Here is a 26945-nt window from a genome sequence, read left to right as displayed (position 1 = left end):
GAGTGACAGGAGGATGCTGTAGAGTAGATACGCTGCATCAGGGCTTAGGGAATGCTCTGTACTTTGACAGTTTCATACGCTGTGTTTTGCCTGTTCAGATGATGACCAGTGGTTGTTGAACATACTATGTGATGAAAACAATATTTTATTTGTCTACTATGTGTATTTATCAGAAAGTGTATGTAATATTTGCTGATGTTGAGTAATATTCAACAGTTTATGCCAAGCTTATAACTGACAATGAGCTTATACTCCTTGTCCCCATTTCTGTCAGGCAGATTGCAAACGGTGTTGCATGAATCTGTTTGCTTCGGTTGCATAATTTGCTGGTTTTAATTTAATTATATGGAAATATTAATGTTGTTATGTCAACAGTTCTGATGTAGTGGAGAACTGAATGTTTCAGTGGGCCACATAAAGAATAAGGTCTTAACCAATATGAGTAATGGGGACAGATTTGCCTTTAATAAGAGGCTTGACCCAATTTTTTTCGAACTGTTGTTTAATTTTCAGATGGTTATTTTTCTGTATATTCAAGAAAATAGAACAAAAATTTGCATTATCTGAATGAATTTAAAAGAGTATTCCTGCAATATTCCATTTCTTATGCGGCAAAACTTCAGGATTATGCACATAATGAGTCAGACACATCAAAATAAAAATCCATTGACACTTTGGCAGAGGAAGAAATAATCAAGGCTCTTTATAACTCACATTTTTTCACATAAAGATTAATGATTATGCTCTGAAATACACAAATACATTAGAGAAGCCTGTGGCGCTTTAGAAGTACTAGTCTTTAAGTCTCTGTCCTGATGAAAACACAGTCTGTGTTTAGGAAAACAGACAAGTAATTGAGTTATGATTTTTTTTTTTTTTTACTGTAACTGCAGTTGAGGAAGATCTATTTTACATAGGACTTCTTTGTTAAGAGTTTCTACTTCAGTGTTTTCATCTAAATCCCTTTGTCAGGAGCACATTATTCTTAACAAAACAGTATGCAGCCGTTACCTTTTTTCTTTAAGGTCAGATAAAAATGGAAGGATATAGCCCATTTCTTTGTGTTTTTGTATTTATCAATAACTTTATGAATCTCATTTGTGATAATTATTGTTCATGCTATTTTTTACTACAGCAGCCAGAATTCCAATTCAAGACCCAAGCCTCATTGTGCAGGAGATTACATGGAGTGAAGAAGACAAGCACAAGTCGTTTGAATTGCTTATATTTAGTATTATGTATATTTAAAGGAAGATCAAGTCAGGATCCTAACTGATGTGTCTATATAAGGACTAGCTAAAACACCTAGAGATGTTGGTTCCTGACATTTTCATCCAAATGTCCCTTTGAATTTTAACAGTGGAAAAGTAGAAAGACAAAGAATAAACACTGGGGGCCCGGGGAGAAAGTCATTTATACATGCAAACACTCCCACACACAGCAGGATAAGCAATGACAAGGAAGTGCAGTGGAATGATTTGGCATCAATCCTGATTTGCTAAGATTAGGAAGAATTCTGGAAGCGATAATCCAGGGTAGCAAAGAAAAAGCTATGGGTAGAATAAAGTGAAAGTCTGATGTACGTCTTGCTGTTATCCTTTGAGTAGGTTTTTTACCTATGCTAAGGAAACGGTCCATGAAGGATGAGGGGAAAGGAAATGCTTCAGAGTGTGGAGGTGTGTTTATATAGAGGCTGTATGCACAGCCGTGCACTGCCAAGACACAGCACTCTGCTGGTGGAAGTGCCTCTTAGTCTTTTTAAAAGCGTCCTCTTTTCCCGAGCCTGTGCCAGCTAGCCCTTCGCTCTCATTCCCCAAACATTGGCATCGGAAGCAGCCACGGTTAAGCTCGTAATACACAGAACAGGATCGTGGGCCATATTCCATCTGTGGAATAACATGTAAATTAAGCTGGCTGTGTAACTACATTTCTTTGTCATATGCACTGTATATGAAGGGAAATCACTATATATAAAGGGGAATCATTATTAGGTAGATACAGAATTTTGTGTATGATGATCTAAAAAATTTGTCACTGTGCCTTAATTTAAAGATTCCTTTGTGGCTCAGGAAAAAAATATTTTCAAATAAATGTTAATAATAATTTTTAACATTTGAAAGGGTTAACATTCCATTTACAGATAATAATCACCTTTTTAAAGTACTTTTTGTTACTCACCTTGTGTCATAAATTGCGTATAGTTTTTTGTTTTCTTCAACTGCATTCCTAAAACGAAAGAAAGAGAGACTATCATTTGCATGCCCTGTGTCCATTGCCAAAACAAAACATAGTTTAGGACCTTGAAGGTTTTCAGACCATCACTGTGGAATCTAGGGATGGGGAAAAAAAAAAAGATCTATAAATTGACTTGTTCAACCCCTGACATGACAAGATTGTAATAATGTTTTGGAAATTGTCTAAGTGGGTTTTTAATTATAGATCCATGACTCTGCTGCTAAGAAATGAAAAAGGAAAAAAATAGTCACTGCTTTTGTGAAAAACACAATGCAACAATATGGTTTCCATAGAGCTATGTGAATAATTTTCAGAAAAGGTTTCTAATTGGTCCAGATGAACGTTATCCTATTCAGTTATTTCTTTTTTTTTTATAAGCCAGACTAAAAAAATACATTGAAGTCTAATACAGTGTATTCAGTGTAAAATGAAATACTTTATCTCTGATGTTTTGGACACGTTTACGTGTGTTTAAACATTGAGGATCGTATAAAAAAGGCATATTGAAAATTTGAAGCTTAGGTATGTTTTTGAGCTTTTTTAACTGAAATCCATGTGACTTTGCAGAATACATTTGCATTTTTTCACTAGAAAAAAGATTTTTTTCCTGAAATTTTTTTTTTTTTACTGTTTCGGCACATGTGAGAACAAAGGACTCTTCTGAAATAGTGCTACTGATTTAAAAGAGAGCAAGAGGCGATGTTGTCTGAAATGTGTTGGTTTTGCTGGAATCAGCAATAAAATATAAGTTTTAGCTAAGTAGTTTCTGAGAAGGCGCGATGAATGTAAGGGCCACTCCATAATAAGTATTGATTTGTATCTTACAATCTGATTTATGTCTCTGTGCATTACTTTACCTACCTGCTTAGAGAAGTTAAAGAGAAGCAACTAAAAGCATGGGGTAAGTGATCCTGAGTTTGAATGCATTAAGCTCCACTTACATGGGAAAGGTAGATCCCGGGTTTGGTCCCTGTTCCTGGAGTGGTTATGCATTTTACATTAAATATGCACTGGCTAAAGGATGTTAACAGCTGAGTATTGTGAATGCCCAACTCCCTTGTGCACTGGGTAGGGAGATGTGGTGCCTCTCTCATGTCTTGAATCCCCTTGAAATAGCCAGCCATCTAAAAGAGAACTGGTAGGGCTCAGGTTAGATGCCACCATCTAGTCCATTTAAGATGCCCTGAGTTACTTGAGACACTGCATAGGGCTGACAGTTACAACACAGGACCTATGTCATACCCACACTCTACTGGAGGGGTAACTGGAGTCCAAGGGGGATACCTTGGAGCGTCCCAATGGCTCAGGATGCTTGTGTATGGGAACTGGGCTGAGCCTCTCGGGTCGGATTCTACCCAAGAGAAGGATCCCCAGCTTTCTGTACGTAGGCTCCATTAACTGAGTTGACTAGATCTCTATTGACATAATGGGAGTACCCAGTTCTCATGTAGACACCTACATCTAATCTTCAGATGAATCCTACTCCAGACTTCACAATATCTTACGTTCTTTTGATAGCTCTAGGCATCAGGATTCACTAGCTGCATTGCTCTACTACAAGATTGTAGTATTTCATGCCTGCAACCATGCCTGAGCATGCTATTTGGTGGTTTGACTGATGTTCTCAAGTACAGTTTTGTCTAATGTCCACACTTCTTAGCTGTCTGGCCCATCGTGACTCAGTATAGGCTCGGGGTAATTTCTTAAGCTCAGCAAAGGAGCGAGGAGGGGAGGAAGAGCAGAGAAGGGGCATCTGAAGCCTCAACACTGACCTAAATACATCCCCTGATTATAGTCACATATCTCGTATTGATAGAGTGACATGGTCAATATTGAGACAAGATGGCTGGGCTCTTTTCTGAAGTGCGCATGGCCACTTGCTGCAAGGTATTGGAGCAAGCACTCTACATCTGCAGAGGCTGGATATAGGGAGTCAGGGAGCATGCTCAGCCGTCATCTTCCTTTAGGACTATGCTCCCAGACATAGCCAATGATACCTGAGAGACAGAGTCGGCTCACCCTGTAACCATGACAACTGGCATGGGATTTATAGCAAATGAGCTATGGGTGGAAGAGGGCACCACTTCTAAATGAACATGTACAATATAGAAGGAATAAGTGTCTGTATTCATTCCCCTTACCTAAATATATCTGTACCCATAAGAAAAAAAGAAACTGGCATATGCTAACAGTTTCTGTTAATACATTTATTAAAATTTTCAAAAGAGTGCAACACATCTTGTATGGCCACCTTGGGTTTATAACTTTTGACATCCATCAGCAAAAATGCCAATGGCAGGATAGAATTAAGTTAGCTTCTTTTTTGGAAGAGAGATGATAACAGCAAAGGGAGGTCAGGAAAGCAATTAGGCAAATGTAACAGGAAAGAATCAAATTTCATCTTTTAAATGTTGAAGTTTCACAATGGCCTTTTATTCAGACTGATAATGCACTCCATTTTTTTCTTCTCTTACAAAAATGTAGACACATCTTGATGTTGAAATTCTCTTATTCAGTAGAGTGGTAAAATCCTTTGGTCTCTGCATTGAAAAATGCCTTCTTGTGAATGATGAGTAAATGGAGTTCATCTCTTACAGAAGTCTCCTACTGCTGCTGTCTGCCTGGCACCAATAGAAGACGTGCTTCTGAAAGTATTACAAAAGTAATTCCCCCATCACAGAAGTGCCACATTACAAGTACTTATATTAAAAGCACTTTGTTGTATAAGAATATCATTATATAATTGATTATTCCCATTAAGATGGTTTGCATCCTTATCACAACTTTAATAAAAGAACAAAACTGCTTTGAATATTATATATGCACTTGCCTAGAGCCACTATTAGGCAGAGAGGCTTTGTGTGCAGCCAGGCAGTCGTTGATGGTAAATCACATGGAGGGCATATGGTTTCAGTATTGCTGCTGGTGGAGTTTTTTGTTGCTAGAAAGAGCTAATGTTTTGCATTTAGGACTATTAAAGTAACAAAAATAGTAACTCATCTTTTCCCCTGTTTTTTCCCCCCAGCTCTCCTGAAAGCTCACTCAGTATAACACAGGATAACATACCATGAACAACCCATGCTGATTTGTTAGGACTTTTCTGAACTGCAAAATAAGAACTTCGTGTGCATTTTTAAAGCCTGCACAATTTCGGGATGGTACCACAACTCAGAATGTCTCTGGTTGGGAATCCTCCTTGCTGATGTAAGCATCAGAAATTAAATGTGTAAGTCTGAGCCAGTTACCACAGGCTACTTTAATAACCAGGCCAGGACGGCAGGGAAGCAAGTCCAAAGACTGAAAGAAACTCCAAAGGCTGAAAAAAGCTAAAACAGTGTAGGTGAATCACTCTCCAGAAGTACCTAGTAACTGTGAACATAGCCTATACCTAGGTAGACATCTAACTTTTGGGTATGTAGTATTGCGTAAGATAAATGTTACGCATGGTGACTTAATAGGAAGGAAGGCTAGATATGTTTCAGTACATTGAGAATATTTCCCTCCAAAAGCTTATCAGACAAAGACGTCTTATACGTCTTTAGGTTGGAGATCCATGAAGAATATCTCTGCTAATGAAAAGTGGAGAGCAAAGAAACAGGAAAGCTGTTAAGCTAGTACTATGTTTCTGGAACTGCTGGTCTTTTAACTAAATGTAAGTTAAATTTTAAACATTGATCATCACTTTGTGTCACACATTTAAATCTTACAAGATCATGTAAAAGCAGAAATTGTTAAATATCATATTCATTTGAAAATAATCTTTAGCAGAGTGAAATGTAATAGCCCTTTCTGGATTAAGGCCAGGACACAAAGCAATGCTAGTGAATCACAGAATGCTTAGCAAGTACTCTTGATGTTATGTATCTAACAAAATGATTCAGCATGAAAATATAGATACAAAGGCTAATATTTATAGCTTGGAAGATAATGCTAACAATAAGAAAGTGAGATATTTCAGCTTCAGATTCTGAAAGCATCTGAACATGGAATGCCAGTATTGAGAAAAAGTACTTTTTGTACTCTGGAAAGAACCCTGTGCACCTCACACAAGCCATTTACAAGCAGGAAGAAAAACAAATGTGATGCTAAACTCCTTCTCCACAGGCTTGGAGAATACACACTTCATTATATTCGAGCCTTTTTCATTTTGAAGTGAAGAAAATACTTTTGTTGATTGACCCAGCATACACAATAGAGACCAAATTAAGCCCATACTTCATGGCTTTGGTGCAATAACTATTGGTTGTAACAGCTAGACGCAAAACCTTAATGTAAATCTTCCTCCCTGGAACAGCTGCTTCTGGGCTTCTACCTGAAGATTGCTCAGCCCACCTTGCAAACCCTCTCTCCAGAAACTTCAGCAGCAGTGAGGCACCCGCACCGATGAGTCAATATAATTCACTTTCCCTTTTCCTAGGTAGTTCAACCCATGCTAACCAGGTTAGGTATGCAAGGGCATCATTGTCACACAGCGTGATAGTCACTAACGAATTATTTTTAGTACCTAGAAGCCTATCAAGAAAAGTAAGAAAGTACAGGCTGAAATGCCAAATGCAAAAATGGGAAACTGTGTTTAAAACTCCCAGGATATTATAGACACAGTTATTGAATTACCATTGTAGATCTGCTGAAACCTCAGTAAGCAGCAGACGATGGAGGTTTCTGCTATAAATATGACTCACATAGCTATCTCTTATTTTTTAAAATATAAATTAAGTGGATGCAAGCCAAGTTTTCATAAATAATGCCAAAAATGTTTATGTATGAGAAGCTTAAACTATGTGGCTCTAGCTGAAATAAATGTTTCAGTGAACATGATTTTAAACATGATTTATTCAAATGTTATGTTAAGTAAGCATTCCATATGCTTTTATGTAATGCTGATGCCCAAGTTACATGTAATTATGATGACATTAGAGCATCCTTGATCTTTTATAACCTCTCTAGAAATTCGTTTTTCCCAGCATCAAGCTCCACAAAGAGTATGGAAGTGACAATGTCACATAGCATAAACAGTTACCAGAACAATACTTTTCAGGTCTGATTCTATGAGGGCTAGCCAGTCTTGACTCCTTTTGACATCAAGCAGAGCTGGGAAGTTTAGCATTGCTCAGAAACATGCCAATGAATTAGCAAGTCTACAAAACCATTCATTGGTATTTAAGAGCAAGGTAGGAAGGATGAAGTGAGAGTATGTCAAGACATAGACATAGACACCTGTTTACTTACAGTTTGAAGCACTGATATTCTTGAAGGTGTCTAGCTCTAGTTCTGATCCAATAGGTTATATACCGTTATTTTAGTCCACAGAATTTGTTTTCTTTTTCTTCTTCGTGCATTTCCAAATATAACTAATAATAAGCATAGGGAAAGCTACCAAAATACACACAACAGCAGTGCATAAATTTGCCATTATCCTTACAGTAAAGATCTGAGAGTCACTGCAGATAGTTCAGTGAAGGTCCCAGCTCCATGCTCAGCAGAGGTCAGAAAGGTAAACAAGTGCTAAGGATGGTCAGGGACTTAATAGAACAAAACATGATCAGTAAGTACAGTATTGTAGAAATCTATGGTCTACCCACATCCTGTAAACTTTCATGCAGGTCTCTTCCATCTCAAAGAGCTTGAGAGCTAGATAAAGGTATAGGAAAGAGCTACAGGGATGGTTAGAAGTATGAAATGGCATTGGTAGGAAGAAAGAGACTTAGGCTGAGACTCTTAAGTCTGGAAAGCAGATGAGGGAGGAGAGATGTGATAGATGTATATGAAGTCATAGACTGCCTAAATGATTTTTTGTTATTGCTCATACTATAAAAAACAAAGAAGCACTCAGATGATCAGGTGGTCGGTTTAAAGCAAGGAATATGAAGTCCTTTTTCACACAATGCATAATTAAATTGTGGAGCTCCTTGCCAGAGGAAGCCATGGAGGCCAAAGTTATAAATGGGCTCAAAAATCCATTAGACAAATGCATGAAAAGGAGCTCCATCAATGGCTATTAAAATCAATGTTGTGAATGCACCTTCTGGCTGAGGAAGTCCATAAACCTCAGACTGCTTGAAACTGAAAGATTATACCTGGGGAAGAATTACTTTCTATCCATCCTGTTTCTTATGCTCCTCCCAAAGTATGTGCTACTGCCCACTGTCAGAGGCAGGACAGCAAACTAGATGCAACTTTGGCTTGACTCAGTATAGGAATGTTTACGTTCAATGCGATCAGAAATACATATTTCTGGTTTACTGTGACCCCGCACTAAAATAATTTTCAGATCTTAAACTGTCCTGTTGTTTCCATTACTCTACCTACAAATAAACCACTGATTTTGCTTCTCTTCCTTCAGAAATTCATTCAGTTCCATATTTTTATTTCTGTTCTTCCATCCCCTGAAGCACTTACATACATGCCAGAGTGATAAAAAGTTTGCCAGTGTCCCTTTTAACCCCCCCAGCTATTGGAGTGCTGTTGTAAGACACATGCATTTTTCTTTCAGAAAGAAAAACTTTCAGATGCAGTTAGTGCTCATAAAGTCCTGTAGAAGCAAACTCTTTACACTTTCACAGACCAGAATATATGTTCAACAAGTGTATCCATATTATAAAAGACATGAGATCTACTTCTTGGTACAAGGATTATGCACCTTTAATGTACATTGGAGTGCATTTCAATTTTGATGGCAGGAGAAGTTATGACTTAGAATGAATCCTACTCTCAGCCTCTTCAATTTCTTTTTATTCTTTTAAGTATGTTTTTCATTTTCAGAGTGAAAGTTAATAGTCTGAGTAAACAAAAAATTAATTCATGAAGTTGGTGCCACTTCTGAAAGGCATCTGAAAGGACTGAAAAGGCCAGCTCCTCACAGAGGGATTTAGGTTTTCCATGCAAAGTTACACAGGAGGCAGAAGGGAGCCTTGAGTTCTCATCCTGGCATCCTAGTGGGCATTGTATATGTTACTCAATGACCTGCATTACAAAATGCAGAGGTCACCTTGACCCAACATTATGACAGTTTTGAATGAAGGTAGGTGTCACTAGCATGCTCTGTGCTGAATTCAGTGCAGTTGTGTAATAGCCATGCCAATGAGCACATCTATTTGACAGGCCCCATTAGGTACCCCTCAGGTACTTTTACTGCAAAAATTTAAGGTGCCCTTGGTCTACGAAGAAGTTAGGGTTTCTGTGGATCATTCCTTGGATTTTGTAGGCACCCACAGAAAACAAAAAGATATTTTATTTTGTTTAAAAAATAATATTCTGAAAAAAATGGAGAGAAGGCATTTCCATGAAATACTCAAGTATTTCAGTTATTTGAAAAAATATCATGAGGAAGAATAATTTCTTGATCCATTCTAAACCTCTTTGTGAGTGTATGTATTATTCACAAATACATAAAGTAGGGTTAGGAATCCCCCTGACACACACACACCCTGACTGTCTACTTGTAAAGACAAAACTAGTGTCCAAATTGTGCATGGAAGAACAATTTTAAGATGATGAAAGCATGTATAATCAGATGAAATAATCACCTGGATACATACATGGTAATACTTTCTCATAGGTTGCTAGTGCTTTGGAAGCACAGATCAAAATAGTTATTCTAAGTGATCTTTAGCTCTTTCGGTTGTTTAGATAGGAAGTCTTTATAAATTCAAAGGCTGTCAGCCCGCAGTGTGTCAGGAAACTTGAATTTAAGAGCCTAGCCCTAACATTTACATTCCTAGGTTATGTTTCAGGGTTGGTTGTAGATGTTAAGAATATTGCCTTTGGGACCTTTAAGTGCATTATATCATAGCCTCAAGCTGTACTTTCTTCTATCCACAACTCTTTAAACATCAGAAGTTTTGATTTAAAAGAGAAACAAGCTGGTAACAGAGCATATGCATCTCTGCATTTTCCCTACTTCATGTCAAGTGTGAGGGTGAGAGAACTGTAAAGTGTGGTTAAATAGTCATGGCAGTCTACGAAAGATTGGAAATGTTCTATGAATTGGAAAACATGGAAATGTTCTTTGCTTTAAAAATGAATCAGAAGAACTCACACCATTTTTATTTTACAGGTTTTTTGAGATGTGAATATGTGCACCTAAACTGTCCTGAATATACTGGGACATCCCACCATCTGTTGCAGTTGTGCTTTATTCTAATTCAGTGTTTTTAATAGGGCTCGGTGGAACTTCAGCAGCCAAAACTTTTTTTTTTTTAAATGCAAAATGAACATCCAGTGATACTGGAATAGTCTCAGCTGTCCTCTTGACTTTGCTAAGAAAGAAAACATTGACTTTTTAAGAAGGAAATGGTTTAAATACTTTTATTCAAGTGATGTTTCAAAATTCCCTCCACCTTTATTTTAAAACACTGTGAAGTACTTAAGTCTGAAAAAAGACTGCTGAAATCCAAAGCACATGTTTCAACACCTCAGCTTATCAGGAATTTTATGAGCAGTTTTGGATAAGCCTTAAATACTTTTCTATCGCCAGTAAACAACAAAAAGTATCTATTCATACCCCTTTATATATTCATATTTATTCAGTGTTTATTTGTCCACTAGAATCTCCAAATTTCCTGGCTTTGTTCATCATCATCTTTATAAACTGTGCTATGCATGCCAACTGGCTAATAGGCTCTAATATAATTTTTAACTATATTTGATGTTTTTCTTTCAAAGTTCTCTAATGTTGTGTATACATATATTAGACAATGTAAAATTGAGGTATCTGAAACCTCCGAGAAGAGAGAAGTTATTCATCTCCATTTAAAAATGTCACTTGAGCAATATGGGGCAAACACCATGGAATTAAATCATGTGTCAGTGTCATGCTGTGAGTCCAGGTTATAAGGTTTCCCCGGCAGACAGGGAAGAGAATGTTAGTCTCTTAATACCCAATACTTTGCTGTAACTTCTAGGAAACGTAAGTGGTATTTTCCCCTATTGAGAGCAGCTCTACATTCAACAGTGCTTTAGACAAAATAAATCAATTAGACATCCATTTTACAGTATTTCAGACATCCTAATACCCTTCATTTTGGCATGCATAACTCTTAATTATAGATTTATTATATATGATTAAATATAGATTAACTTTTAACTCTAAACTGCAGATTGCTGGAACTTAGGAGTTATGGAGGAGTTGACTTCCCAGTGAACATTGGGTGCCAGGGAATGGAATTTTGGCCCTTGAGCAAATGAGATACTAATTCCTCTGCCACCAGAAAGTTTCTCATTACTCCCAAACCACCTGCCTTTTTTTTCCTTTCACCCTCCCCAGACCCTTGAAATTTCGGCACGTGGACCCCAGGCAGAGAATGGGGACTCCAACAGAGACCCAGGGACTGCAGTGGGAGGGGCTGTGAGGCTGGACCCTCTCACAGCCTTCCCAGCCCTTCATTGCTGCTAAGCGCAAGGGGACTGCCCTCTCTTTTGGTGGCTCTGGAAGTACGTGCCCTCTTCTTCCTCACTGTCTCTAAGTTTCTCTGGGGAATCGCTGAACAGGATATTTTGGTCTGATCCAGTGTTCCCATTCCTATGTGCTTATAACTGCACAGAGATTTCTCATTTCGCTAGGTGTCTGTACATTTAGCAGCAGTTTTAAATCTTAACAGAATCTCTCAGTAGAAATGTCTATAATGAAAATAAGCTACAGTTCGCTGAACTTTAGACCCAATTTCCTTTTTGCTTTAGAAATCAACGTCATATTATGCTTTACAAATTTTCTTGCTTTTCATTCAATGCATACAATCTAATAACTTTCAGAAAGTTTAAAACCTCATTCTTTAAAACAGTAGCAAATTGAACAAAACACATACTTTGTCAACCTTTATTCCCTCCTTAATATGATCCCGTCAGTATTAAATGAAATTGCTGCAAGTCCACTGTAATTGATGCTAGACTGAAAGAGGAACCGATGGAGCTGACAGCTTCTACGTTTCAATGTGGTATGTTCTGGCGTCTTTTCCAGTTTTCCTCCTGGAAAGATTAATCTAGCTCTTGTAACATAAATCATTTTTTTAGTCATGTTTCTTTCTAATCTGTTTTCATTGACACTGATGCATACAATCCACTTAGAACAATAATTAAAAAGAAATAATCCTTAGAAAAAGAACACATCATTCTGAGCAACAACTTACTCTTTCTTTTTCTGCTTAAGGGTATTATATGAAACTATGGGCCAGATTGTGCCTCACACAAACATGCCTACTCTGGAGGTTGTGGCAAGCTGCATGGCCCGCTGGGAGCTCTGGAGCTCCATCAGGCACAGCAGACGTGCCAGATGCTCCACCTTCTCAGGTCTATGACGTGCCCTCTTCTGCAGGTTCATCCAGGATGGAAGATGGCTAGGTTTTGTTTACCCGTTTTGGAGGACGGTCGATAGAACAGGAATGGGAGTGCAATGCAGACGCAGCCCTCAGTAAAATGCAGGACTGCCTTGGAAGAGCACGGGAGCATACACAGAGGTATGTGTGTGCCCCCACACGTGTGGACACACCTCACGTGTTGTAGTCACCCTCCTTGTGCCAAGCGCCGGCTAGCATTAAGTCAACCTTTCCCTTAGGAATTATCTCTTATGGATGCTTACAGATGAATAAAAGCGCTTGAGATTCTCATCAGCTTTAAAATGTGATAAAATCAGAGTGTTTAGGGCTTTATCCACATGAGGGTGGCACCATTTTTAAATTTCATGTGACTTCATCTGTTGATAGTCAAAACCCACCCCAGATTAAACTGAGAAGTGTCCTTAATACTGTCCCCCTAAGCCCAGAAAACTGTGGGCCTGCATAATACCATGGGGTGCACTGTTGAAATCTGGGGGCACGCCAAGCCCCAAATCTTCTCTTCTTGTTCTCTAAAAAGTACTAAATGCCAGGGCATGACTTCTCTGCTGCATCCAGCCTCTGAGCTGTCGCTTAGCCCTGCCTAACACTTCAGTGATTACAAGGGTGCTTAGGTATGAAGATACAGAAAACTCGGGCGAGGAGGAAGGGAACTGCTTGAGCACTCTGACCATTCCTTCATAGGGAGCTGGGATGAGAGAGGGTAGCTGGTGATATCCCAAGTGAAAGAGAATTCGGTGCAAGTCTCTCATCTGTGCAGCTCAGAGAGATAGAAGGGGCCAAAAAAATCTGCATAAGTCCAGACTTCAGGAGAGCCAACATAGAGGAGACTGCATGATGGCTTAGCGTGGGTACAAGAGCCTTTTTGCTAATGAATTCAATGGATGGACAAATTTACTTTGTTTCTCCTTTGGAAAGAACCCCACCATACTGTGGTACTGGATAGCAGCATCTACCAACCGCCGTAAATAAGTTAGCCTGGACTGTGAGGAACCCCAGTGATCTTTGAAGACTCTGATGAACCATCTGATATGGAAGCTGGGTTAGAATTAGATAACAGGAAAGCTTTATAACATGGGCAGCATGGGATATTCTAGGGGTTTTATTTCATATATTCGTTAGCAGAAGTCAGAAGATTTTACCAAGAAAAGCATTTATCTAACATCTAGGACAGACAATTTCAATTTTGTGCCCTATCAAAGCACACAGTTATCCTTGTTAATATTTCCCTCCTATCACTGAGAAAGACTTGACCATATCACAGGGTGCCCTGAGGATTAATCCATTTGTTCTTGTAACATGCTAATCTATTCCCATGTGTAGATGTACACAGTTCTACTCCTGAGTTTGCTTTTTTTCCCTCTCCTACTAATCTGCTCTACTAGCGAGCTATGTACTGCTGCTATTAAAGAACATTTAGTTCATGATAACAGACATTTTCATTAGAAGGGTCTTAAATAGGGAGTGGATAATTCAATTTTCAGCTAAGAAAAAGAATAATAAATAAATAATGCTGAAGCTATCTTCTTGTTCCTCCCTAACAGGAGGTTAATCATTAATCTTTTAGCTGCTGGGGAAATAGATGCAAGGAAAGATTGGGAGGAAAATAATAAAAAAAAAGACTGAAATGAAATTACCCACCTTAGCAAAGTTACCAATATTATGGAGTGTCTACGTGCAATAGAGAATGGCAGGGAAGGCTTTATTTTTTTATGTAGGCATCTGGAGGCCTAAAAGGTATGTAGTAACAGCCACATCTGTTAATTTTCTTTTTAAAAGACAGGAAAACTTCTGAATGATTCAGGCCCTTTATATAACATGGAGCATTGCTCAGGTTTCCATACTATCACCTGAGACTGGCCTTCCAAACACACTCAACTCTCTCCATGCACCTCAACAAAAACACTTATATGGCAAAACATACAGCATCAGCTCCTTTTGACATTAAATCCTTGTCTTTAAAATGTAAACCTGTTTGCAGTCATAGCTGGGCTAAATAAGCCATGATCGCATAGTTGCTGCTTGCTGCCACAGATTTTGATGAGTTTAGGCATCATTCTTATTATAACCTTGCTTGCGGTGCTGGCTCACAGCTCTACGTTACAACTGGTCCTGGTGTGGCAGTAGATGGTACATTCTCCCTCCTTTCAGGTTTTCCCCTTGTCTTGCTGTGACCTTTTCAAAGTACATTTTGTGATATGAAAGATGACAGTGATCTCTCCTTCCCCTTAATCTCTTTCCCTGACACCAAGAAACAGACATCAGTATTTCAAATTAGTTTTGATTACAAGCATTAGGGTGCTATTCCAGGAAGACGAGAGTTTTATGTTTAACTCCAAGTACAGCCAAGTTACAATCATGCCGATATATTCTAGCACTGAATTCTGTACAGTTAGCACAGTCCCTGCTGAAATTCTGCTTGTTGCAATTATGTTCATCTCCTATCTCTCAATAGTAGCATTATTTCAGTGGCCACAGTTTTTGTGGGAGATCATGGTAGGAGACTTTTTCCAGTGAGCATCATCAGTGGTTAAAGGAAAAGGGCATTTTCAACTGGCCTCTCTTTCATGGAGGCCACTACATGAAAACTCACATTCAGATAATCCAAGTTCTGCTTACTTGGCTATGTTTTCTAATATCTAGGTGTCTCGAAGATGTAGACCTAGCCAACAGGAAACACTAAGTAAAAGATACTAGAAGAAATTTAGGCCATCAGATTCTGTCAGACAGCAATGCAAAGGGTGACATACTTCTGGCAAACTTTTGCTGAGAAGCAAGGCTGCCGTGTTCACAACAAGCTAAAGATTTCTGCACTGAAATCTCTTTCACAGTCATCCTTTTCATATGCAAACTATTTTTAAAATGTTTTCAATGTGAGACAGCAGATGTTTAATTCATAAGTGACTAGAGGTAACAGCCATCCCTGACAATAATTCTGTGCCTATTGTTTGTATCCTGCTCATAGCCGGTAGCACCGCTTGTAAAGTGAAAAGTAAAAACGTGAAGGACAGAGTGTTGCAAACATTTTTTTACTGAGTTAATCACTGCAATAACTTTGCATGTGGGTTCAGTTGCAATGAATTCATATGCCCAGAATGAATCATGTGTGCACTTCATAAGTTCAGGGCCTATAAAGAGGCATTTATGGAAGTGATTTGCTCCAAAATATTTGCTCATGAAGGTTCTCAATGTAAGTAGCAAGAAGAAATACTTTTAAGATGTAATTTTAAAATATCCTTTGAAGTCATATATTGCTTTGTTTTGTGCAGTATATTCTTATTATCTCAAATAGATCTCACGTGTCACAGATAAGAATATCAAGTAAATGTCTAGAAATGTGTAGAGTTAGAATACAATAAAACAGGCTTCTCTATTAGACACGTTAAAAGGCTGTAAGTGTTATGCAGTGGATGATTCCTTTTTATGTCAAGACTACTTCAAATATTGCAATTCTAATTGATATATCCTAATTTTAAATCTAGCATCACCAAATGGGGTAGAGATTAGACCAACAAATCTGTGCATATTCTGTCTTACATCTCCTTATGTATAGAAAAGTAAGTACAACTCCAACTACGCTCAGATGAGCCCAGTCAGGGGACTGCTGCACTGACACATCGTATACACAGATACAAAATAGGAAATGACAATACAGATCTCTGAACAACATAATTGTAAAGGGACATTTGGCAGCTTGTTTTGTGGATTGCACATGCTTTTCACAGATGTGATTGCAATGGTCTAATAAGCAGTTAAATTGCAGGATAAACATGCTCAGACTACTCTAACAAAGTTTGAATTGAAGTGTTAGCATGCCACTGTGTACAGTGTTCTTCATTGTTTTCTTTGATATGTTCAATAACAAAAATCTATTTGTCCAAAGAGGAGCCCTTTGGGTGGATTTTATTTGTATACAAAGAGAGAGCCACTGTGTGAACAAATTGAACAGGCTGCCTACCCTGCAACTAATCTGAGAACCCAGAAAAATGCAATACAAGAATGGGAATATGATGGTGTGATCAGAATAGACATTAAAAAAAGAGGGCAGATTAATTTTTCTTGGTTTTCAGAGAGAAATAATTGCAGATGAAGAATGGATACATGTGCACAGTCAAAATGCTGGTTTTGACTAAAGCTCTTATGGCAGGGTGCAAGTTACAGACCTAATCATGTGCCTGCGCAGAAGACAATTGCCTGAGAAGAACATTATGATGGTTGCCAAAAATCAAGTGCTTTAAAGCTGGAGAACACTAAAGCCTAAATGGACAAAGAAATTCTAATTGTGCTTTCCTGTAAATCAGTATTAAGATTTTTCTTGAAACGTATCTTTGCCTCCCTTTTTTTTCCCCCAAAGAACACTTTATCATTCATTACACAGGATAAGTAGGTACTGATTACACAGTACCTACTGAATAAGCAGCTACTTAGAAAAGTAATCTTCACCAGCCAGTTAGTGGTGCCTTATTTACTGCATACCCAAAGCCTGCAGTAAATACAGAATTATTCATTTCTTCATGGTCTTTTCTGGGCCACTCATCACTGTAGTATTTGCATGCCTCAAGAACACAGATGAATTTATTGCCGCTGAAAGATAGGAGACCATTATTATTATTCCCATTTTACAGCTGAAGAGGTAGGGACTTGCCTGGAGCTACACAGTGAATTAGTGGCAGAGCAAAGATTAAAATTCATGGCTTGCAACCCTGTGCACATTACTGGAGACCGCACTGCCTTGCAGTCAGAGGTGCTGAGAATCCACAGCTCTCACCGACTTTGTCTACCACTGCAAGTGCTCTATAAGCCTTGGGCAGCCCAAGCTGGTCATCCATAAAATAAGACATGCAGTTAATTAGTCAGCTGCCAGAATATTGGGTTTATCATCGCATTAAGAGACTGATACTTGAGTCCAGTGTTTACAAAAGGGTCTTGAACCTGGTTCACCCACACCTGGGTGAATGCCTGAGCTTACTGGGGTGCTGGTGGTTCCAGGGTGGGTAATTTACTTTTCCTTGGTGTAGATGCTGGAAGTCAAAAAGCTGTGATAAAAGCATCATAATCTGATTTCAACAAAATGGCACTTTATGGTGAAACACATTTAAAGTGGAAAACTAACTGCCAGGCTTAAGGTCTCTTCTCTTGGATTATTCACCTGCAGCTCATTCCTTCCTGCTGTCTTGAGCATACCCAGGATTCTGCCCCAGCTCTCTCCACACAAAAAGCATCTGATTAACATTTGACAGCTCTTGTTTTGTTCTTTTTAGTAAACTGGGAGAACACCAGTAGATCAAACTGCAACCATTCCAGCAGTCATATTTTATTTAAGTCACTTTTTTTCTCTTTGAAGCTATGCTTTTGATCATCTTCTGCACACCTGAGATGCTGTGTTCTTTGACCGTTCCCACTCTTTGGCTGCTAAAATTAACATGGGTGTTAGCTCCCAGGATCCACAAGTGATACTGTTTAGACAAGCAGGTAAAGTTTCTTGTATACAATTGACCAGCAGTCTGTCATCCAAGTATACAGTTCCAAATTTGAAACTAATCCACTAGTTTTCAGTTGCTGAAGGTGAAAGGCATGGTGATAAATCCAGCTCATCTTACTTACGCAAGTAATCCTGTCTTTCCAAAATTTACAGCCAATGGAGTTGCTGTGGACTTTGAAGAAGGACCAGACACAACGAGTGTGCAGCGTGGGGACCTGCACAGAATGTGCCACGCTGTCCCTCCAGTCCATGTGCCTGTTTGGTTCCTTCAAAAACTACAGCACAGGTAGTTGAAGAAAACACTCTGCACCCAGGACTGAACTTGCATCTGCTACGTACTAAATATGCAGCTTGGAGGTAGGGTGCCTTCCTTCCCTCCAGGCAAAGCTTTCCTTGGCAAGGGCTGGCACACAGGTATTCATCTCCACTGATAGCTGACCCACTGAACACTCAATCACTTCTGTAAAACCGTAACAGTTTATGAGGACAGAACATGGAAAATCCATACAAACTTCCCTGTGTCCAAAAAGATAATGGCAGCCCATAGCAGAGTTAATGTGGGTTTCTCACAGCCAAAGGGACTATCTGAAGCATGGGTTGTATGACAATTCCTCACAGCTGTCCTTAACTCTTTCTGCAGCTATAGCTTTCTCTTCCATCCTACTGACTTTTCTAGAAGTATTGAAACCAAAATGCTCAATATCTCTAGTGTTTTACCCTACTTTTTTTTCCATTGACTAATACAAATTGCCAAATTTTAGCCTGCTCTGCAGTTGTTTTGTGAGCAAGCCACCTATTTTTCATTGAATAAATTACTTACCAAAAGGAAAAAAAAAACCCCGCCCCTACTTAATATTTGTGTCAAAGCTCATTCTTCAGATTCAAACAAACTCTCATTGACTGAATCGTAATTACTGGGTCACACTTGAGGCATAACCTCAGCTGATGTATGGGCGTAGTTCTGCTGCCCTTCACTTAGCCAATTTCTGCTACATCAAGATCTGACTTCCTGACTGATATACATAATATATGTTATTATTTTTAGTTTTCTGAATTCTACTGTAGTGGGACTGACAAAATATTTTCACACAAAGCTGTAGGACTGACATCACCTGCATTGGTGTGGTATATTATAATGCTTGCTATAGTTCAATCGTTAATTTTTAACATCCCGTAGTATTATATATAGATCAGTGTGAAATCTCCATCAATATCTTTTCCAAAACAGGGCATTTTCAGGTTATTTCCTTTTTTTTTTTTCTTTTTTTTTTTAGCAGCTCTGTCCAATTTCTGTAAATGTTAATTCTAGATGGAACAATTTTAAACCTCATTTTTCTTGAAATTTTATTAATTATAGCACTTGAATCTATATAACAGAAGTCACATTTAATGGGATTTGGAACTGCCGAGAACATTTATTCCCACCTAACCCTTGCCAATAAATTCAGCCTGAAAAGCAGTATACTGCAAATCCTAAAATAAATGTAAGTTGTGTCTACAGCTTTCCAAATGGTATGCATTAATGTATTTTTTTGTAGCAGCAGCTAATTGTTATAATGAATCATTACAGGGTGACTTGAACGCATTTGTAAAATTTTACGGAAGTGGAAACAAATATTTGTTGGTATCTTTGACAGTTACCTGTGTTGATCAGAAACAGAAATAATGAGTTCTGTCAATATGCCCAGCGCACATGTAAACAACAGAGAAATGCAGCAAATATGGAAACTATAGCAGCCAAAAAAGACCTGAGTTCGTCACAACAACTTAAAACGTGCTAATCCAATCTTATCTTGGCATTTACATAGCCAAAACCCAGCTGACAGGTAAACTTGATATGTACATACATGTATCAATAGGCATAAATATTTAGAGCTTATAACTTAAATATGAGAGAGAGATATACATATATATGTAGGTATAATAAAATTCAGAGATGTACTGTCAAATAGATTCTGGTACCTCTTGTCTGTAACCGATTTCTAAACTTCAAAAACTCTGTCCTTAACATCGCTAAGTACATTAGGTTACTATAGTCCTATATTGTCTATGGATACACTCACCTTCCATCCATTATGAATATTTGAATGTATACTTAATGAAGAATTTATCAACATCACTTCAACAAATTTCTGTGTTGTTCCTTCTAAGATTTGTTCTCTCCTTCCTGTTATGAGGGAATTACATGTACAGTAGCATATGCATAAACCCTTGAATATTGATGCAGAACTTGTATTCTCTAGTTTAAGCCTGATTAATCTTTCTTTATGAATCATGTATATGAAACTGAATCACTGTGGTTATTCTCCACAAAGTGTTTTCTTACTTAGGTGCTTCAGAATAGACAGTAAGTTGTTTTTTTGCTCAACTGTATCATTAAAGGTGTGCTCTGTCCTCACAAGGAGTGCACCATGCAGTGTCGTACTTGCTTACAGAAAAGATGCACCTGAATCACCAGACAGGAGGACTGAGGCCTTAAGATCATATACATTGCTACCCTAATGACTTGTTATTTTTCAAATATAGATATAACTGCTACTTTAGCTAGCTAAAATACTAACCAGTAGATTTATCCATTTTGAAGAAAATAATTAAAGGTATTTCATATATCAGAAGATCATAAATTTCCAGTTCAGAGGTTTTCTGAGTTGATGCCCACTTGTCTGCCATAACAAGTTTACACAGAAAACTGTAACATTTTAGATGTAAGCATGTACCACCAGTGTTTAACATAGAATAATCTACTTGAACACATTAGTTACAAGTATCTTATATGTTTAGAGAACACTTATTCATCCTTTACATGATTATTTCTTTCTATGCAGAAGTATGGTTTATATATTTCATGCTTAAAAGTTAAATTCTGGTGAACTGGAAGATCCCCAGGCAATCACCTGGGAATGTCAGGATACAATGACTGCCACTGCTGAGTAAGTATACAGACTGAGAAGGTAAAATGTGCTTCTGTTTGCTCCACATGTACCTAACTTTGGCTTTTGACTACACCTGCTTCTCACTAGGCCTGCTAAGAAGCTTAAGTACATCTATTTGCACTGTCATTCCCATACTATTAGCACAATTTCTATGGTTGCAAAGCAGGGAACCTGTAATCGGTCCAGCTCAGAGGTGGGCAAAATGTGAACTTCACATCTGTATCCACTATGTCCATATAGGTACATTAAATCAATTTGTTAATTTGGCCCAGGATGTCAAATCTAAGACATCTTTGGGTTATAAACATTGATTAGGTGACACCGTTATTTCAAATCTCCTACTTGCAATGCCAATCTCACTAGTCCACGATCTGATCTCTGCTAAAAACACTGTGCCAACAGGAGGAGAAACCAGGGGCAGATTCAAGGTGAGATAACAGTAGGCAATTGTTTAGGGGATATAGCATTCATGGAGGAGGTGACTTGCTGCAGAGTTCATGGATAACCAGAAAAAACAGCCTGGATTCTCACAAAGCAAGAGGAAAGCAAAACAGAAAGTCACTGTTTCTACTGCTGTGGAAATCTGTGGACTGTGTGTTGCAGGAGGGACTGCTGCTGGGCAGCCCCTTTTGTCCCCCTGAATTTAAGACCATGAACTAGCAGTTCAGGACATTGCAAATTCCTTTGGCTTTCATGGTTTGTATCTCAAGGGCAGACTTGGGTAGACTTTGTAGGAACAGGGAGAAGATTTCACACCTGAACCTGGCAAGAATGTGAATAAAACCTCAATTCTTCCATGGGAAAAACATCTGTGAGTAGGTTTGACCCCATGCTCTGACTATCCACTGGTGTAAAGGAAATTCTCTCTTTTCCAGGACAGAGGAGAAAAGGGCTATCTTGCCGGCAAGCTGAACTGATATGCGTGAACTATCAAAACCCGCCTGTGCACAACGTTTCCCTGCGAAACCACCGCAAGGGCAGTGCCAGGACTGAACCCCACCCTTGGCCCTGGCCCCGTGCTCTTCAGCGACCGGCTCCAGGCTTTCAACAGTTATACTCATCTCAGCCACAGAGGTGGAATTTAAACTGTGCAAGTCTGGCCCAGCTGGGTTAACCTGTAGGGAGGATAGGATCTATAAGGGCGAAGGGAATTTTAAGGAGTCAGACAACAAGGTGGGTTTGGAAAAAAAGATGGAGCCCCTTTGTGTGTCTTTACGCAGAAAGACAGGGACATAGTTGTAAGTAACAGACAAAGTTTGCTTTAATGCTCTAATCCAAGGATTTAAAACCTTACGCTGGACTGAAAAGTGTTGAAAGTGTTCTCCACTCCTTCGGGGACAGGGGGGAGGTATCTTCAGATATCATTTCCCTGGTCTAACGGGGCTAAGTGTCTAATGCAGATCCAAACTCATTTAAATTTCCTGCCAGCCACTTTTGAGAAATAGGGCTGCCAGCACCTGAGGCTCTCATCTCGGAGTAGGGACCTTTGTGAGTTGCCTAGAGAGGTTTCCAGAAACACCGTGAAGCTTAGGGCGTGCTCTAAATCCATGACAGCAGCGTTCAGGCATACCCTCAACATTCGCTCAGCTGTTAGTCTAATGTGTGGAAACAGACTGAAGCATAGGTTGCCCATAACAGATAGGATAAACCACCAAACAGAAAATTTAGCCTTGCGTTCATTTCTGAACTGAATGCGTGAAGAAAGCAACCTGCTCGGGATTAGCTTTGGATGAAGTTTTTACACCTTTGAACCTGCAGATTTGGGAATCGCAATGAATAGCACGCAGAAGCATCAGTGTCGCTTGCTAAAGATGTCACTTTTCACAACCAGCTGGAATTTTGCTGGGACAGGGAGGGCGGGTCACCTGCCTCTCTCTCCCAGTGGCACCACTGATCTATTCTGTGTCACACAACAAGGGACCAGCTCTATCTCTGAGCAATCGTTCCCAACGTTACTTTGCCCCGAGCCGCCTTTCACAAAGCTCCGTTACGTAGCTCTCTATTGCTACTAGGATGCACAAAACCAACCACCAAAACACCAGGTCCTAAAAGCAACTCTGTCTGCAGCGTGGCCTGTCAGACAAGTGAAATGCAGGTCATTGGTCCGTGTTTTATCGGTGTCCAGGACATTGTAGAGTGGGCATGCATGAGGGAAAGAAAAAGCTTTGAATATCCCTCCTTAATATTCAGAAATACACCAAATGCTTCAAAGTCTATCAGACTCTAATACCTCTCATATCAGGAAGGTTATTTACATCATTTCACTACCAGATACAGTTGTGAAGCAGTTTGGGAAAAGTAATACAGAGTTTCACAGGATGACACTTTCCATAGCTTAGACGGCTATGGATGGATGAAGCTGGAGGACACCTCTGGAGATCAGCCAGTCCCACCTCCTCCTCAAGCAGGGTCAGCTACAGCAGGTTTCCCAGCATCATTCCCCTTCAGGTGTTGAGTACCTCCACAGATGGAGACTTCACAACCTCTCTGGGCAGCCTGTTCCTATGTTTGACCACCCTCAAAGTAAAAACATGTTTTCTGTTCAGATGGAATGTCATGGTTTTTAATTTGTGCCCACTGTCCCTTGTCCTGTCAGGTGGGTAGTGCTCAGCAGAGCCTGGCTCCCTCTTCTTCATTTCTCCCCTCCAGGTATTTATACAGATGCATTAGGTCCCCCTGAGGCTTCTCTTCTCCAGGCTGAACAGTCCCAGCTCTCTCAGCCTCTCTTTCTGGAGAGATGCTCCAGTCCTTTAATAATCTCCTTGGCCCTTTGCAGGCCTTTCTCCAGTATGTCCATGTCTCTCTCATACTGGGGTGCCAAAGCTGGACCCAGCACTCCAGGTGTGTCTCACCAGGGCTGAATAGAAGCCTCTTGACTGTCATCTGTACAAATACTGAGAGAGAAGGGAGTGGAAACAAGACTTTTGCTCTTTGTTAGATCCAGTCTCTGTGTTGAGAGCGGTCAAGCTGGTGTTAGCTGATGGTTAGGGATTCATGCAATGACTGATGAATTCAGACTGCTCTCCATTGGAAAAGGATTTGTATCACCAAAATCACTGTCCCAAGCACTGTCTTTTGCAGAGTCTTAGCTAGGAGGCCAAAGGCAGAAGATTTCAAGAAAACAGGCAATCCTCTCCACCTAGATGTCAGAAGTGAAGTGTTCTGGTGGAAGAGAATGCTCTGAAGAGCCACTGCTTGGGCCAATACCCACAGCATGTCACAACCTGCACGCAACTTCATGAGCTTTCTGTAGCTCTCTTGGGAGAAGAAGGAGTGGCTGCATCAATATCAGAGACACCTTTGGCTGCTGGAGAAGCAGGCCATTTTCCAACACAGAGTGTCACAGTGTTAGACTCGGTGTGCATTGCCCAGTGATCTCCCGAGTGTGTAAGTACTCACGCATGCCGTGGTAAAAATCACAGCCCAGTTTGCCTGTACTAATGTTTCAGTCCTGTGTAGAGATGATCTAGCTCAAATGCCTTTATCTCTGCAAATAAGCAACTTTACTTAATGAAGCGGGGAGGAGAAGTGTGAGAGAGGGACCACACAAAACTTCTCCCAGATATGAAATGGCTTCTGGTAGGCTGTGTTGGCTTTTGCTAAACACCAGGGCAGAAAACAACCAACCAACCAAACAAAACGTTTCCTTGACCACAGTAAAAAGCAGTTGTGTCACATACTGAATTGAACACATCCTTTAAAATCAAACAAGGGGGCTAAGGATAAGGGTAAGCGTGAATCACAAGGCAGTACCTGAAAAAACACACAGTGGAGGACACGTACGATACAACGATTTCTCTATTGCTTGTTGTAACTCTGCGATCACGGGTCAAAGCCACCATCCTGCAGGTATCCAGTCTGAAAACCTATGCAATTGATGTCTGACAGGCTCTCAAGAAGCACCTTGCCCGGGAGTTAATACCTTGCATTATAAACAACGCGTTTCAGATATATTGCATCATTAGCTATAATTAGCTGGCAAACTAGAACCAGATCTGTATTACACCGCTACCAAACCGACAAGGCTATAGAAAAAAAAACCCAGCCCGCCGCTGCTGTTGGGAGCCATCAGCTGCGGGTGAAACCACCGCCAGCGATGCCTAAGGCTCCTCTTCCTCCCAGCCGCTCTATTTTGGCTATCCTCAAGGCACCCCACCGCAAGCGGCGGCTTCCCGCCGGCTTCACCGGCCACCCCTTTCGGCACATCACCCCACCGGCCCTGCCCGGCACCCCCACGCCCACCGGCCCCCCGCGGCCCGGGGGCTGCCGCGGCCCGCGGGCGCCACCGCCCGCTCCGCCGCTCGCTGCCCGCCGCCGGGCTTGCGTGGAGCCGGGCTGCCCTCCGGCGGCAGCTGCGGCCCTCGGCACCGGGGGTCGCCCACCCCGGGGGGCGGTGACACGGAGGGAGAGCCGGCCGGGGCTCGGCGTGGCGTGGGAGCGGCGTTTTCCACGGCCGGCGCGGCTTTCCGTGCGGCGGCGGTCATCTGCCAGCTCGCCCGCTTCGCCGAGCAAGGCGCTTCCTCCTTTCTTTCTTTTCTTTTTCGTCAGGCTGCGCGTTAACCTTTTCTTGCTATCGCACTTCCCCCAGTCTTAAACGCTTTCTCCCTCTGGTTTTTGTGGAGTGGATCCGCAGCGTGTGGCTTCGTGGAGAGGGCGCGGCGGGTCAGAGGGACCCGGCTGGGTTCTGCTCGCCGCAGAGCCGGAGCGAGCAGCCGGAGAGCGCGCAGCTCTCGCCCGCTCGCACGCAAAGTCTAGGCCAACGTGTCTACGGCTTGCTTTTGTAAAATTATTTAAAGATCACATATTTTTACAACATCATCTATGCAGAGACATAAATAGTTCATACTAGAAATCAAAGCACTGTAAAAAAGTCTGATTTAAGCACTCCTAGGCGAGAACATAATCATGAGAAACTACTGGCGCTTCATACTACTTTGCTCAGATATTTTTAAGCACCCGGAAAGCTATTCGGATAGTAACATTCATTCACAACTTCATATTTATTGAAGTTCACTAAGGAACAACAAGGAACAACGTATGCGTTGTGGCTCTGCATTGAAGATCATAAATCATTGCTGGAAAACCTGAAACGCAGCTAAGCACCACATATAACCACAAAAATGAAAATTTCAGTTCATAAGGACCAGTTTTCAATTCAAACCATGCAGACCGTGAACCAGGCACACGTATAGCACACCCTCTACGGCAATGAGCTACAGAATGGGTATCGATCTCAGTGGAGGGATTAATTTCATAGAGCTTTTTTTATGGATATAGGAAAAAGACAAATGCTTCATTGATCCATAACATTGCCTGAAAGACAGGCATTACCTTGTTAGATCTGTTAATTTAATAACTGAGTTTGGAGCATTATTTCAAAGTATGGTGACAGCAGTATATATAGAAATCGTATTTATCACACGTAACACGCGCGTGTTTGTTACAAAATGTTGCACGCGTCTCAAGGAATCCGCAGGAACTGGGACTACACAGCACTCGTTTCATCTTTTGGGTAGTTCAAAATGCACCAATCCTTCCACACCAGCGAGCAGTATGTAATAATATATGTGACTTGGACACGTAGCAAGCGTAATGCTCCCTATATTGAGGCTGTGAAGCAGTGCATCCATTTTTCTGGAATGACACTGCGTACAGTCAGAAGGAAACCTCGAAGTTCCCGCGGGTCTCCGAAATTGTTAATACCGAGGAAACCCCGTGCACGTCTAACCATGAGGACGTACAAAGAGTTAACGTTGCGGGTACAAAGCCCCGCTTCAGCACTTCGGAGTTGTCATGGCTTAGATCGGCTCCACCGGCTGCAGGAGCGGAACGGAGACGCAGCTCTGCGTGTGTGCGGGTGTGTACATGTATGCGTGCTTACATGCGTGCGTGTAAGCAGCCCGCGCAGCGGCAAGCCTCGCCCGCCCTTGGGGGCGGCCCTGCCCCACGGTTGCGGGGCGCCCGCAC

The 26945-nt window shown here is 40.5% G+C and overlaps 1 protein-coding gene across 1 annotated transcript in view; it reads right to left on the bottom strand.

Annotated features, from left to right (window-relative positions):
- The window catches only part of GABRB3 (gamma-aminobutyric acid type A receptor subunit beta3), a 193179-nt gene that overhangs the window by 117553 nt on the left and 48681 nt on the right, over positions 1–26945 (bottom strand). The window contains exon 2 of the mRNA XM_075726568.1: positions 2179–2226. Coding sequence (XP_075582683.1) covers positions 2179–2226 — 48 coding nt within the window. The remainder of the gene's footprint in view (positions 1–2178; positions 2227–26945) is intronic.

The sequence above is a fragment of the Pelecanus crispus genome, chromosome 1, assembly GCF_030463565.1.
Source record: "Pelecanus crispus isolate bPelCri1 chromosome 1, bPelCri1.pri, whole genome shotgun sequence".
Lineage (NCBI taxonomy): Eukaryota > Metazoa > Chordata > Aves > Pelecaniformes > Pelecanidae > Pelecanus > Pelecanus crispus.
The sequence above is the reverse complement of the archived record's forward strand: the minus strand, read 5'-3'. Positions and strand labels throughout refer to the sequence as shown.